We start from the raw sequence: 16,782 nt of genomic DNA, 5'->3' as shown, positions 1-16,782 counted from the left end.
ACAAAAAAAAAAAAAAATAAAAAAAAAAAAGTGTCAAGTCATTGTTCCGTTAGCCACGTAAGTAACACCGTTAACAGTAGTTAGTAAAAGGACCAACACAACTCAGTTTTAAAACTTAAGGGACTAATTGTGCTCGCTTCAAACTTGAGGGACCAATTGCGCACACAAAGTAAATTTCAGAGACCAATAGTGTAGTTTCACCAAATATAAAAGAGCATTCACATCTCATATTTTTAATCTATTCTATTTTACCATTTAAAAAATTTACTTTATCAATTATACAATATCATTTTACAATACACTCAGCATCTCAACTTTTATTTTCTTATACAATATATTAAAATAATATATTTACACAATAAAATATTATTTATGTCTCTCTCTAATTTTTGTCTCTCTTCCCCTCTCTCTTTCTCTCTCTCTCTCTCTCATCACCTCCATCACCATCGTGAAGACCCAAAACCCTCAGCACAGAAACTCAAACAAACTCCAAATAAACCATCAACACAAAAACTCAACCCAACCATCAACAACACTACCACCTCCCAAACCTAAATCAACCCAACCATCAATAACACAACTACCAACTGATCCACCCAAAACTTTCCAATCACCAGCCATGAGACCTAAGCTGCGCAACCACCTGCCCATGTTGCTACACCACCAGACCCACGCTATTGCACCTATCGCCCAAATTGTTGCATTACCAGACCCACGCCGCTGCATCCATTGACCACGTAATTGCCCACCAAAATCACACCTATTGAAATCAACCCACACCACAACACAACCCATAACCTCCACATGACCCACCACGTAGCCACCAACTGACCTACACCATCCAAACCCACCACCTGACCCATGACTTGCCACTACCATCATCAACAAAACCTCCCACCACCATCATCAACAACACCACTTCCCAAGCCGTTGCACCACCATTATCAACAACACAACCACCACCCCACCACTGCTACGCCACCCAAATCAACCTAGCAAATCACAACAAACCCAAACCCCACTATAACAACCACCACACAGCACCACCGCCACCTACCGACCCAAAACCCACTCCCGTAAAAATCACAACCCACCTGACCCACACAACCTATGTAACCCAACACTAACCCACCGCAATCTTCATCGCTAACCACTGCGAAGCCACACAATCTTCACCCACAAACATAACAAAAATTTATGAACACTAGATTGCTCAATTCGCCGCTAGGTAGCTCAATCTTGTTGAAGCTCGAAGGAAGCGGATTCATCGCTGAGAATCTTGAAGGAACTGGATTTTGTTGACCCACGTGAAGACCCACGCAGATAAGGAAAAATGAAAGAGAGAGAGAAAAGTAATACATATGAGAGAATAAAATATTATTTAAAGTTATACAATCTTGCTACAGTGCCATTCTACATGTAGAATGGCATTGTAGCAAGATTGTAAAAAAATTTACAATTGTTGGATTTTGCAATTCCGGATGTGGGAGGTTTTTTGAGGGACAAATGCTAAATAAAAGCAAGATATGGCATTTAGCATTCTGGATGCGAATTCTCTAAAAGCATTAATCTGGAATGCCAAAAAAGTTTTATTTTAGACCATAAAAACTTACTTTATCTATTTTGTCATCTCATTTTACAATTCTTTCAACATCCCAATTTCTATTTTTACATACATTGAAATAAAATAATATAAAATTCCTAATAAAATAAATATAAAACTACCCCCTCTCTCTCCTCTCCTATGTCTCTTTTCTCTCTCTCTATGTCTCTTTTTCATCATCCCTAATCCCAAACCCAAAACAGAACAATCCAGATCAAGCCAACCACTGAAACTCAGCCACCACCACCATCACCAAACAACCACCACAATCACCCACACCACCAAACACAACAACCACAAATCACCACCAAAAACCCAAAACAAAAAAACCACCACAGACACCACAGCCTCCTCTGCCACCACATACCCAGGTATAAAGGAGCGAGTAGTTTCCCCATAGGCCTGAGTCCGAGGACCATGCAGTGCCTTGGTTCTGTCTAACGCTTTCATTTCTCTGTAAGTATCTAGTTTCCCCATAGGTTTGAGTCCGAGGACCATGCAATACCTTGGTTCTGTCTAGTACCCAGGTATAGAGGAGCGAGTAGTTTCCCCATAGGCCTGAGTCCGAGGACCATGCAGTGCCTTGGTTCTGTCTAACGCTTTCATTTCTCTGTAAGCAGGGGTTTGTCTTCGGATCGCTCTACTGGAGATGATTCTTCCCTGAGTCAGATTTTGATCTTACACGTGGCGCTGGTCTCGCCTCCAGCTCGAGCCCCCATTTCCCTCACTTACAAAGCGTCCCTTGGCCGTTCGTGTTCCGCGCTTGACGTTTCGGTGCGCGAGACGCGCCCTCATTAATGTCCTCGTGAATTAACACGAATCCAACGATCTACGGTCCCCTTGGAAATTGGTGGCCTCATAACTAGCACTGTTGACAACTCTCTTTTCGAATTCTGCGTGAATTAATTCTCACCAACATTTATCCCCTATATAAGACTCTTCGGGGGGAAGGTTTCTTCACACACCATGAACCTTCCAACACAAACAGAAAGAACACACCTCTTCAGCTCCCCCAGCCCCTTTAATAACCTCGCCGAAATTTGTGACTGGAGTCAGTAGATATGGGGCGGCTTTGGGCGGGTGTGAGGACATCCGTGCCAAGAGCCATTGTGGCCGCAGCCCCCACTGGGCTTCCGGTGCGGCAGAGTTTAGGCGTAACCCCGATGGTGCCACGCATGGTGGCTCGGCGGAATGTCGTTAGAGTACCTAATGTCTCTCCTCAGAGCGCACCCCCGACGGAGGAGATGTGTGAATTCATGTCATGGCCGGTGCCCGAGTGTTGCCGTCTCCAATGGCCAACGCTCGTGAGGGCTGGAGAGAATGGAGGGAACATCATGAGGGAGGGTGTCCCGGTGCGCCTACATCTGCTCCTCACTTTGTTCAAGCTCCGCCGTTCCTAGAAAGGAGTTGTTGGTGGCCTTGAAAGAAGCTGGCCCTCCCCCTTCCCTGCTTTTAGTGTCAAGTTCTCCCATTCTCTTGATGCCAATAAAAGCACGGGTTGATACTTCCCTCCAGCTAGTTTTAGGGTGGGTCCACCTGGGCCTCTGATTGTAGAACTAGCTGGTAGGAATAGTTGTGAAGCACGCCTGCCTGAGCCTCTGATTGTAATCTGTAACTTTTCTTTTTATGAAATAATACCAAGCTCCCCTTCTTTGATGTTGAATCTTTTGTCTTAAACTATTATCTTTCTGTGATTTTTTTTTTTTTTTGCATCACCACCGACCTTTCATAGAACGATTACTTAGAAACGTTGCCTGTTGCGCCGACCGGTGCACTAATCCTTCCCACAGACGGCGCCAATTGTAGGGTCGATTTTTGTAGCCTAAGCCCAAAAGAGATTGGTTATAGGCCCAACAAACCCAGAATAATAAATTTGTAGAGAGTAGGTTGAAGGTTTAGGCGCTGACCGGCGTCTTAGAAGCATGAACATCTTTTCCTTTTATTGAAGAAACACTTAGAATAATTTACAACTAGGAGATGCTCCTCGGCCCATGGCCGAGGAGGCTTTTTTCCTCCTTTCCATCCAAAAAACATCCCCCTTATACATTTTGCTTGTCTCTCTTATATATTACTCTTTTCCTCTTCCTGTTGATCATTCATTGGCCTCTCCTCTGGCCGCCTGTCCCATCAGAAGTCGTATCCGTGCTCAAGTGGTTCACCCTGATCGATGTAGCCCTGCCTGGGGGTTGCATCCCCATTAATGCGGCCAGAAGGGTTAGGTGAACGTATTAAGTGCTGAGGTGACAACTGGCTCTGAGTCTGTCCCCCCCTCCCCTACAGTTATCCTTAGTATGCCGAGGACGAGGGGATTCTCGGCGTGGATCCAAAGAAGGGTTTGCTCCCCAAATTGGCCTTGGGTAGTCATCCCTCCTCGGACTGGGCCATTTGGGCCTGGCTTAGAGTGGGCCGTGGCTGTACGATTTCCTGGCCCCACAATTAGTTTTAAAAAAAAAATTTAGAAATTTTTTTATGGAAAAAAGCAATTTACTTTTTTAGTTTCTTTACAACTTTTTATATTTCTATCATATTAGTATTAAAGCTTTCCTAAATTACAAAATGCGTTAAGGATAAGTCAAAGACTCATATTTTTAACAAGACCCTTTATTTAATCTCAAGGATAAGTTAAAGACCCATATTTTTAAAGTTATACAATCTTGCTACAGTGCCATTCTACATGTAGAATGGCACTGTAGCAAGACTGTAAAAAAATTTACAATTGTTGGATTTTGCAATTCCGGATGTGGGAGGTTTTTTGAGGGACAAATGCTAAATAAAAGCAAGATATGGCATTTAGCATTCTGGATGCGAATTCTCTAAAAACATTAATCTGGAATGCCAAAAAAGTTTTATTTTAGACCATAAAAACTTACTTTATCTATTTTGTCATCTCATTTTACAATTCTTTCAACATCCCAATTTCTATTTTTACATACATTGAAATAAAATAATATAAAATTCCTAATAAAATAAATATAAAACTACCCCCTCTCTCTCCTCTCCTATGTCTCTTTTCTCTCTCTCTATGTCTCTTTTTCATCATCCCTAAACCCAAACCCAAAACAAAACAATCCAGATCAAGCCAACCACTGAAACTCAGCCACCACCACCATCACCAAACAACCACCACAATCACCCACACCACCAAACACAACAACCACAAATCACCACCAAAAACCCAAAACAAAAAAACCACCACAGACACCACAGCCTCCTCTGCCACCACAAACTAATGCCACCATATACCCACCACAGTAAAACCCACCCCAACCACCATGGTAAACCCCCACCACCATGAACCTATAGACCCACGGCAACAACCCACCCCACCACCACAGCAACAAACCATCTCACCAGCACAGCAACACCCCGCAACCACGACAAAGAAAAATCCACACAAAACCCACAAGCATCGAGCAAGCAAATCTAAAAGCACAAAAAAAAAAAAAAAAAAAAAAAAAAAAAAAAAAAAGAAGGGAGCTTTCAATTGAAACAAAAATCCACTACAACCACCGCTCTGAAATCCACCTTCACCACCAATTTGATCTAAAATCCCACCACCACAACTGATTTGAAAATCCACCACCACCACCACTAATCTGAAAATCCACCTCCATCACCGAGTTTTAATTTATTTGTGGCTACACCTAAATATTACTTTTTTTTTTTGGCCATATAGCCTAGGTGGGGTCAAGCCAATTCTTAGTTCTTAAGTTAAGGTTTTATTAATTTACATTTAATTAAAGTACTCAAAAAAAAAATTTGTCCACTTTAAGGACTTTCTCTTAATTAAATTGACATCTATGTCAAATACTTGGCGTTTGACTAAGTTTTGACTTAATTTTATTTTGACTGAAATAATTTATTTAAAAGAAAAATTAATGGATACCCGAAGGATATTAGTTTAGGAAAAAATTTTTAGAAACCTTTTATGAAAAAAAAAATTTACTTTTTTAGTTTCTTTACAACTTTTTATATTTCTATGATATTAGTATTAAAGCTTTCCTAAATTACAAAATGCCTTAAGGATAAGTCAAAGACCAATATTTTTAACAAGACCCTTTATTTAATCTCGAGGATGAGTCAAAGACCCATACTTTTAACAAAAGTCCTCTCCAAACTAGTTTGAAGAGAAATCCTTCAAACTCCCCATATATCTTTTATAATGCTCGTGAATTTTGTAAATCTAGCTTTTGGATTGCATGTTCTTATTATATCATTCATGCTTGCAAAATTCCAAGAAGATCAAAGATCAATTACTATGTCATCAAACAAATATTAAAATTTCAAGTTTTTGTGATCTAAATTTGTTTAAAAAAAAAAAAATAGTTTATTGATCAAATAGTAAATAACATCCGATTTGAACAAAATTTGATATGCATGTTAAAAAACACAATAAACATGAAATTCAACAGTTAGATTTCCAAAAATTCACACAACACAAAACAAGAGATATATGAGAAATTTAAAGAATTTCTCATTAAACTAATTTGGAATAAACTTTGTTCCATATTTTTTTGTGAAAATTGAGCCAAAGGCTCTCTTTTTTGAGAAATTAGATGTACAAGAAAATTTATTTTCATTCTTTTGCTTCTTTGTAGGAACTCTAACAAATAATGATATTTTTATTTTAAGAAATTGCTAGTTCCAAACTTAATAGAGGATTTGGAAATTCCATTGATCTAACTTGTGGGACCTTCTCACCAATCCTAATTTCTAACAACCATGCTTGGATCCCAAGCTCAAGCCCAACCTAAAAAGAAACTCATTTGGAAACCCTGCATGCCCCACAAGCAACCAAACATTAGCCAGGCAAACAACCTAAAAAGTAAGACCTCAAATCCAAAGGCCATTGTCTTGGGTTATGCTGCTAAAACAAAGCCCACAAAACCCTCCTCTTATTAGGGTAGGGCTTCAACCTAATCTTATACCTATAATTACCAACCAACTTCAAACCCAAAGTCCGTTGCCCAAATTCTACCAAATAAGCCTAAGCCCACAACCTCCACCATCTAAAACCCAAAACCCACTACTCATATAAATCCAAACTTTCAACCCATGAATCCAAAACCTGAAATTTCCATTTAGTAGAAAATTACCAAAAGCCTAACCCCATAATAAAACCCCAATCGGGTTAGCCTTGAACTCCTTAGCTTCTAGTTGCCCTGCCATGCATGGCCATTATCGCCTCGTAATGGGCCTAGAAAGTAAAGCGTTGGGTCAACTTCCTTGTATTCACAAAAGTTATACTAGGTATAACTTAAGCCTCTCTCTCTCTCTCTCTCTCTCTTAAAGAGGGATTTTGCCCAAACAAAAGGAAAAAACAAGTAAAAGACAATAACATAATTTTGAGCAGAAATTTTATGGTTGCATAATAATTTTCTCATAAAAAGCTCAATTTCAAATTTGATGGAATAAATAGTTTTTGCAAATTGATCATAATTGTAGGGTTTGAGAAAAATTGAGTATTGAATGGGCTAAACATCTTGCCAACAAAAAGCAAGTCAAGTTATACTATGTGTGGGTTTGGATTCATGTTTTGAGTTTTGCGTCTACGTGTTTTTTTTTTTTTTTTTTTCAAGCCATGTTTCTGTGGGACTTAAGTAGTTACGGCTATTATTCATGCACTGTTCATGAACAATAGCCACAACTTTTAACCAAGTCTTCCGTGAATAGTGCATTTTTGCACTGTTCATGGACCCACAAACTTCATTTTTCATCAACATTTTCATTAAAAATAAATTTTATAGCACTATTCACACATTTAAAAATTATTTTGCTACAGTGGTTTCAATTTTCAGTTTCAGTAAATAAGTTTTATCCAAACAGACCCTATATACATTTATAATTCATCTCGAAATGGTTACATTTTGCCGGTATTGAACAAAAGAATTCGTTTCTAAGGTTCAAATTAAACAAAAGAAAATGAAAATTCAAAATTCATGTCGGGCTATCAATACCCTCAAGATATAATTTGAGGTGAAGGAAGTGGTAAAGGATGAAATGAAAATCTTCGAAAGCACACGTGTACGTATGACAAAAAGCACATGTCATGCTATCAATATTCTCAAGATATAATTTTATTTTACAGAGAACAATTGAAAGATATTGTAATTTTGTCCAGAATTTTCTTTCGTACTGAGAAACCACATTGTTATCATCGAGATCATCTTATTTGAATTGGAACAACCAAATATTTGTGTCAAATAAACTTTCAAGGTACTCCACGAGTTGACGTGCCAGAAATGACTTGATTCCATGTCCCTTGTACAATACCAATTGCAAATATAGGATGAATTGCCAGCAACAACCAATAGGAATTACCAAAGTTTGAACCAATTTTATTTAGATAGGCTCAGCCGAATTTCTTAAGAATGAGATTTTATTTCCAGGCTTGCTAATTTACCGCCTCACATATGAAAACAAATCTCATCCACAAGAAGTTGAATCCAAGATTTCACAAATTGAAATGAGAAAATAAAATATATATAGTTTGAATATAGGTGGCTTAGTATTGTATATGACCTAGCTACTTTTAAATCTAGATCTTCTTCTTGTTGCGATAGATGCCCCAATTTGCTAATTTTGTAAGGAGTCCTAAACTTGTTTTAAAGCTTTGTTTGAATGATTGATTAGAGTACTCACTCCACCAAATGCATGAGCTATTGTTTCAACTTCTACTAAAGATTATAATAATGTAGCAATTAATTCATGTACAAAACGATGAAAGAAACAGAACTCTAAATAGCTTCCATATCTCCTTCCATATATATATATGGATCATGCAATGAGTCACGTGATACATACGATAATAATTGATAACTATAAAATTGGTTGTCCTAGCATATAGGTGGAAGGGGAAGAAGTGTTGCATATTTTCACAAAGGGAGGGGTGGATCCCAAAGAACTACTTCTGAACAGCAGTAACAAAATAAGATGACAATTTCTCTAACCAACACAAATTATGCAATTATGCAATCATCATACTAAAAAAAAAGTGCACGTTCTTAATTTTAACAAATGTCAGACTAAAAAAAAACACGATACAAGAAACTGTCCTTCATGAGCTAATAAAAGAGATTACAGATACTTGCTATTGCATTGGACCCCCTGACCTTTTCTTTCTTTTTTTTTTTTTTTTTTTTTTTTTTTTCTTTTTTTTTTTGGAAAATAGGACCCCCTGACTTAGAAACAATAACAATGGTCTTCTGATTATCAAAAAAAAAAAAATAACAATGGTCTTCTTAAAAAAACAAAAAACAAAAAACAAAACAAAACAAAACAAAAAGTTAACTGAAAAACAAAAAAAAACAAAAAAACAAAAATAAAAGTTAACTGAAAGTGAGACAAATTAAGGACAGACGAAAAAACAGAGTAAGACAGAATTGAATTGTGCGAAGGAGAAGAAATTCGGTAAATAGAACAGAAATCAAGATTCGGAAAAAGAGGATGACAACGAGCAATGGCGATGAATAAAGGAGGGAGAGGGATGAATCGACCGGACGAGGAATGGGATTCACTTGCAATGGCGTCTAAGGGACGATTCAGCTTTGTTTGTACCAATTGGAGACGAAGAACTCGCGTAAAACGGGACCACTGCCTCTTGACGGGATTACGAAGACTTTTTAGGTAACAGCATGAAGAAATAGTAAAATGGACTTCAAAGGTATTTTATTTTATTATTTTGAGTTGAAAGTCGTAGAGACCTGATGTGTACTTAGCCAAAAAGTTCGCAGCCCGGGGATTAAAAAAAAAAAAAAAAAGGTGGGTCCGCTCGGCAAAGGCAATAGCAGTTTGACGCGACAAAGTACCTTTTGGCGGGATAATTAATGAAGAGCATTGACCAGGAACATCGTTCTGACGACAGGGTGGAATGGTACTGGTAGGTGATTCCTCATATAGAATTTTCCTAATGATTTCGACAATTTCTTCTATAAATTCTGGCTCCGGACTGCACCCACAATCATTTTTTATATATAAAAGAATAGAAGTTAGTGATCATAAAATAAAAATAAATGGGCTACGAAAAATGGAATGAAATGCCAAAATACATTTTCTTTTTTACATAAAGTATCAAATTAGTAAATTATTTATTATACTTTAATATTTTTTCCCCTTTTTATTGAATATACGCACACAAATTATATATGATTTTAAAATTTGATCATCAAATTATAGAAATATCTTAATAAATCAAAGGAAAAAATCATCATGATTAATAACCAAAGTTTATAAATAAAATCACTCTATCAACATCTGTCAGTTCCTCAAACTCACACAACAGTTTATGCTCCCCTATATCGTGGATTTGGAAGCCCTTTCGAGTTCTCCACAAACAAACAAACAAACAAGAGAGAGGATTCAGCTATAAAATGATCAGAAGCATCGTCCAACAATAAAAATCTAGTCATTGAAAGACCAAAACTATGTATTATTGAATTGTAGTAACATATTAACTAAATAAGGAAAATGGATCAATAAGGGCCAAGTAGGTACTTAACATTGCTCAACACGTAACAGAATACAAGGTAACACATTTCATAATCAATAGTAACTGCACCACCAATCGAAATACTTTCAATCTCTGAATAAAAGGCACCACCAGACTCAGTATTTTAAAAATTACACCTATGACAACAACAAAGTCACCTCGGGGGATTTGCGTTATAAAAATAAAATAAAATCATGTGATTGAATACTTCTATTGGCTATCTATTCTAGAATATGAAATATGTTAAAATTAATTTCTGTATTAATTACAATATAGAATCAGCTTTTATAATTGACAAACAAACACATGAATGTATGAGAAATCTCAGTTGACAATAATAGCATTCCAATTATTTTTCGAAGAACTTAAATATATGCCATTTATAATTTTAAACACATTTTACTAGAGATTAATCCATACACATAAAGATCCTCCTAATAAAAAGCCCTGCTTGTCCTACCTGATCTCCCATGGTTGAATCTAAGAGAATAATAGCACATTAACAGTTAAGATTCTGTAAAATTTGACACCAGACCATTATTCTAACAAATTCATTCTAAAATCTGCACATGTCAACTTAAATTGCTAAAATTATTTCAAAGTTTTTCATATTAGTAAGACAAGGGTGTTTACTATATATAGCATTTCATTGTGGAATATAATAACACAACTTAATAAAATAAACAGCTAGTAGTATAGATAAGAGTTTTAAAGTTTAATCAAATGAAAATATTTGACTAAACATATGATAAAAGTTTCAAGTTCACAGTATATATATATATATATATATAGCATAAGCATAAGGTCAATCAAAATTCAATCAGACCATTATTCCAAGAGAATGATAGCACATTAACAGTTAAGACTCTGTAAAATTTTACACCAGACCATTATTCTAACAAATTCATTCAAAAATCTGCACATGTCAACTTAAATTGCTAAAATTATTTCAAAGTTTTTCATATTAGCAAGACAAGGGTGTTTACTATAAATAGTAAAACATAAGATAAAAATAAATAAAAAATAAAAAATTGGTTTTGATCATTTCATTGTGGAATATAATAACACAACTTAATAAAATAAACAGCTAGTAGTATAGATAAGAGTTTTAAAGTTTAATCAAATGAAAATATTTGACTAAACATATGATAAAAGTTTCAAGTTCACAGTATATATATATATATATATATAGCATAAGCATAAGGTCAATCAAAATTCAATCAGACCATTATTCCAAGAGAATGATAGCACATTAACAGTTAAGACTCTGTAAAATTTTACACCAGACCATTATTCTAACAAATTCATTCAAAAATCTGCACATGTCAACTTAAATTGCTAAAATTATTTCAAAGTTTTTCATATTAGCAAGACAAGGGTGTTTACTATAAATAGTAAAACATAAGATAAAAATAAATAAATCACCAGACCATTATTCTAACAAATTCATTCAAAAATCTGCACATGTCAACTTAAATTGCTAAAATTATTTCAAAGTTTTTCATATTAGCAAGACAAGGGTGTTTACTATAAATAGTAAAACATAAGATAAAAATAAATAAAAAATAAAAAATTGGTTTTGATCATTTCATTGTGGAATATAATAACACAACTTAATAAAATAAACAGCTAGTAGTATAGATAAGAGTTTTAAAGTTTAATCAAATGAAAATATTTGACTAAACATATGATAAAAGTTTCAAGTTCACAGTATATATATATAGCATAAGCATAAGGTCAATCAAAATTCAATCAGACCATTATTCTAAGAGAATAGCACATTAACAGTTAAGATTCTGTAAAATTTTACACCAGACCATTATCCTAACAAATTCATTCAAAAATCTGCACGTCAACTTAAACTGCTAAAAGTATTTCAAAGTTTTTCATATTCATAAAACAAGGGTGTTTACTATAAATAGTAAAACATAAGATTAAAAATAAAAATGGTTTTGATAATTTCATTGTGGTATATAACAACACAACTTAATAAAATAAACAGCTATAGTATAGATAAGAGTTTTAAAGTTTAATCAAATAAAAATATTTGACTAAATATATGATAAAAGTTTCAAGTTCACAGTATTTATATATAGCATAAGCATAAGGTCAATCACAATTCAATCAGACCATTATTCTAAGAGAATAGCACATTAACAGTTAAGACTCTGTAAAATTTTACACCAGACCATTATTCTAACAAATTCATTCAAAAATCTGCACATGTCAACTTAAACTGCTAAAAGTTATAACAAGCTTTTCATATTAGGGTCATGCTGCCGATAAAGATGTCTAGCACACTAAAAGCATATTGTGTTTTCCCCTCTTCATACCAAAACTAGTTGGTCACATGAAATTTATATTATTAATAGAAATTTATTATGATTGCATTTGTATATAATAATATAAAACTATATATTTTAGCATTAATCAGGCAATTATTATAATTGTATTTGCATATTGTACTATATATTCTATTCTATTTTTTCCCCCTTTTTTAAAGTGAAAATTGTGAGGCCATTAAAGCTAACCCAAAAAAATTTTGAGTAAAAATTTCATAACGTTAATCAAAGGTTGGAGCTAATGTAGCAAACTTTCATAAGGTTAATTAAAAGTTAATTTGCTTCGGTTTTATATAAATTATTATAGATTATACATATATATATATTTTTCAAAATACTTTTTTTTTTTTTTTTTTATATAAACTGTGAGCTTTTTATTTTATTTTATCATTTTATTAAAAGAAAGCATATGTAATACAATATTACCGATGTTCCAAATGAAAGCCCGCCAAATTTGCGGCCTCGGTCATTGCAGTTCTCCAATTGTTCACCTTGTCTACGGGGCCATTCAGGAGTGCCTCTGCAAAAACTCCCTTCTGTTCTAGCACCACAGATTGAGACACATTATAGAAAATAGGCAGCACGCTTTGATTGAACACCCTTTTGCATTCCATTATCTTCACCAGCTCATCCAAGCACCAATCCGAAGTAGCATAGTTTTTCGAGAACACAACAACTGCAATCCTTGAAGTCTCAATTGCCTTCAACAACTCGGGTCTAATCTCTTCCCCTCTTGGGAGGTTTCTGTCATCTCTATATGCAACAATCCTTTTACGGTCTAAAGCAGCAAAGAGATAGGCAGTAAAGCTTGTGCGGGTATCGGCTCCATGAAAACTAACAAAGACCTCATATTCATATGACAATGTTGGGGTTGATAAAGATGAATCAAAGTTTTGTGGGCCCTTGGAATGAGTCATGGTCGCAACACACACAACTAATTGAGGTAAGACCAGTGCAATGCCTAAACTCAAGAGCAAAGCAGCTTGGACCGATAAGGATGGAGCAGAGGAACAAGCCATGGTTGCAAGACAAAGAGGAGCAAAGGAGCAAGAACTGGTTGTTTCTTTAGGATTTCTCTCTCTTCCTCTTTTTTCTGTTTCTGCAAGAATGTAGTGTGATTTTTTTTTAGATGAATTAGAGATAATTCATTACTAAAGAAAAATGAATACATGTTCTACAAGTCAGTGCAACTGTGCACCACACGAACAATAGCAAACCGCAAGGCAATACAGGACAGCAGAATAGCAGATCCTCTCGTACACTGCACAACCAGTACAAATAGCAGCAATATAAAATATCAGAGAAGAACTACAAAGAAATTTCAAACAAAACCCAACAGCAAATCATCTTCAGTTCTTGAAAACTTTAGAAGAGGTGCTCCAATTTGGACATAAGTCTTTGTTTTGCAGTGAAAACTTCACCTTTTTGCAAAACTCAATTCGAGTTTTAACATCCCACTTGATGGAGATGACAATGACATCTTCAGATTTAACATGCCCTGTATACCTGAGCATTTCTTTGAGGCCAAATATGGTAAACAGTAGTCGCCATGCCCAGTTTACATAATACAGCTTCAGCAAAGTTGTGTGAATTTAATTTTGTGCATTAGGCAGCAATTATATGGCAATATCACTTTTATGATAATGGAAGATAACGGGAAATTGGCATAAGAACAGAAAGGGTTGACTCTATTTTTTAATCAAAAAATTACAATTGATCAAGGCCCAAATACGTAAACAAAAACCAGTCAGAACAGGACAAGCTTACCCAAAATCAAGACCCATATCCGCTGACAAACAATTAATTGGTCAAAACAACACAAGCTTAACCAAAATTAAGACCCAAATCTGTAAACAATTAATCAGTCAAAACAACAGAAGCTTAGTAGCTTACCTAAAATTAAGACCCAAAATCTGCAAGTCAAGATCCAATTCAACACAAGGCCAATCTACCTTGGGTCTGTGGCTGGTGTTTGGTTTGGTGAGAAGAAAGTGATTTATGATTAAAAAAAAAAAGTAAAAAACACTCTGGAAAAAATTCTCTCTGTATCTCTCTCTCTCTCTCTCTCTCTCTCTCTCTCTCTCTCTCTTAATGCTACTCATTGAGTCTTAGCATAAATGAAGTCTGCTTCCAACAAAGGTATTCTCTTGTCTTTTGTGTCATTCAACCATCTTATGCCCTATTCTGGTTTTGATTGGTGTACACGCCGAACTACTCCATCTATCCCCAAAAATTAAATTTCTATTGGAAGACCAAGAAGCAAACTAGTATCTCTTGCTCCTCTACTTAAGCTAAATATTATGCCATTGGCCTCTACCACATGCGAACTCATTTTGCTTCAATGGCTTCTCAGGGACCTTGGCATCATCCAAAATGTCCTTATGTGACTTTATTGTGACAACAAAGCAGCACTCCACATTACTAGTAATTGCATCTTCTAAGAGTGCAAAAAACATATCAAGTTAGGTTGCTACAACATTCGTAAAAAGATTTATGACGGACTAATCCAAACTTGTCATGTTGCTTCTATTGATCATGTTTCTAACATCGTCACTAAGCCTCTTGGTAAATATCAATTTCACATCTTAGTGGCAAGTTGGGATTCATGACATTAACGCTCTAATTTCGGGGGGAAGTATTGAAAGATCCAAAGAGTATCTAGATCTCATCAACCAATATATCAAATATCTAACATCTCTTCCATTAAATCTAATTTGTATTAAATCTATAAAATCTATTTCCTTTTCATTTTTTTCATCCTTATTGTCCTATATTATAAAGAGACCTAAAACAGTGCATTTGTATTTTTTTTTTTAAAATGAAGTGAATAAAAGAAAAGGACCCTTTGAGTGCTCTTTGTTTAGCAGTGAAAACTTCACCTTGTTGCAAAACTCGACTTGAGTTATAACATCCCACTTGATGGAGGTGACAATAGCATCTTCAGATTTAACATGCTCTCTATATACCCAAGCATTTATTTAAAGCTAAACATGGTAAAAACAATAGCAGCCATGCCCAGTTTACATAATACAGCCTTAGCAGTGTAGTGTGAATTTAACTTTGTGCACGCAGTAGCAATCACACGGCAATATCACTTTTATGATGAAGGAAGATAACAGGAAATTGGCATGAGAACACAAAAAGTTGAGTCTAGTTTTTCATCAACAAGTTTGAAATTACAACTGATCAAAGACCCAAATCCACAAACAATTATATCAGTCAAAACACAAGCTAAACCAAAAATCAGGACCCAAATCCGTAAAAAAACAATTAATCAGTCCAAAAAAAAAAAAAAAACAGAAGCTTACCCAATATCAAGACCCAAATTCGCAAGTCAACACAAAGTCTGGTCTGTGGCTGGGGTTTGGGAGAAGAAACAGATTTATGATTAAAAAAATAAAAAACACCTTGGAAGAAAATTCTCTCTCTCTCTCTCGGGTCTGTAACTGGGTTTTAGGTTTTCGGGAAGAAAGAAACTAGAAGGTAATTACCGGAAAGTGAAAAACCACTGTGGAAGAACAAAAAAAAGTTCGGCTTTCTTCTTTATTTTTTCATAAGCTAAAAAAAAAAAGAAAAGAAGAAGACTTTTTCTTCTTTTTTTTTAAGAAAAAACTCACCGTTTTGTATTTTTCTTGAGAACTGAACTACCCGTTTAGTTCTCTAAGTGAGTTTGGCCTTTCAATACATGTGGGGGCTATTTGGTCTTTTTAAAAGTGCCTTTTTTTGACTTTGACATACACAGTGTCACAGACACTTAACTCGCACAAGTAAACAAGACTCGACAGACTATGAGAGAGAGAGAGAGAGAGAGAAGAAGAAGAAGAAGAAAAAGGGTGTCAGTACATTTTTAGCTCTCTCTGTAGAGCTTTCATTAGAGAAGGCAAAGGCTTAGACTGGTGTAAATGCCTTTTTCTTTTTCCTTTTTCATTGCTGTTCTTTTCATTACTAAGGGAATATTTCTGTCATAACTAAGGACATCCCATTTCATTCCTGTCCATTCTCATACATTTTTTGTAGCATGTAGCAATGTTTCAGAAGTGGTAAACTGAGCTAAACTGTTCATGTAGGATAATTGTAACTGTTGATTAAGGTGCTGAGAAATGAGAACTCAATGAAGTTGTTCTATTGGTCATGTGTAATCTCCTTGATCTTGCTAGACGTGATGTAAATTGGTCTTTTGTTGTCTCTAAATTTTCTGTGGCATCTTTTCTTCTAATGCAATGTTGTTGTAGAGTAATGTTTTTCCAACTTTTTTTAAGTTTGCCAATGTAAATGCTTGCAATCACTGATTACTGTAATGTTCAAAAGACTATTGAACCTTCAATGTCAATCTGATATGTCTAACAAAA

At 35.2% G+C, this 16,782-nt stretch overlaps 1 protein-coding gene across 6 annotated transcripts; it reads right to left on the bottom strand.

Moving 5' to 3' along the window:
• Nucleotides 1–7,632: 7,632 nt before the first annotated feature.
• Nucleotides 7,633–16,002, bottom strand: LOC112025191 (disease resistance protein RPV1). 6 transcript variants are annotated; one of them, XM_065766899.1, is made up of 4 exons: nt 15,742–16,002; nt 13,632–13,694; nt 12,860–13,532; nt 8,266–9,551 (listed from the first exon to the last, which is right to left on the bottom strand). In XM_065766899.1, the coding sequence occupies exons 3-4, from the start codon at nt 13,450–13,452 to the stop codon at nt 9,272–9,274; spliced, it is 873 nt and encodes a 290-aa protein (XP_065622971.1). In that variant the 5' UTR covers nt 13,453–13,532; nt 13,632–13,694; nt 15,742–16,002; the 3' UTR covers nt 8,266–9,271. The 6 variants fall into 6 exon arrangements, with proteins under 6 accessions (XP_065622972.1, XP_065622971.1, XP_065622969.1 ...); XM_065766897.1 differs by having other exon boundaries at nt 13,641–13,694; XM_065766900.1 differs by lacking the exons at nt 8,266–9,551; nt 13,632–13,694 and adding an exon at nt 7,633–7,864.
• Between the last annotated feature and the right edge of the window lie 780 nt (nt 16,003–16,782).

This window comes from Quercus suber, unplaced genomic scaffold (genome assembly GCF_002906115.3).
Source record: "Quercus suber isolate HL8 unplaced genomic scaffold, Cork oak 2.0 scaffold_755, whole genome shotgun sequence".
Lineage (NCBI taxonomy): Eukaryota > Viridiplantae > Streptophyta > Magnoliopsida > Fagales > Fagaceae > Quercus > Quercus suber.
This window is presented reverse-complemented; position numbering and strand designations above follow the sequence as displayed.

Coding starts and splice junctions, on each gene's coding strand:
- LOC112025191 (XM_065766899.1), bottom strand. CDS start 13,452: ATGGCTTGTTCCTCTGCTCCATCCTTATCGGTCCAAGCTGCTTTGCTC. Junction 9,552..12,859: donor GGCTTTCATTTGGAACATCG/GTAATATTGTAT, acceptor TTGTGGGTGCAG/TCCGGAGCCAGAATTTATAG.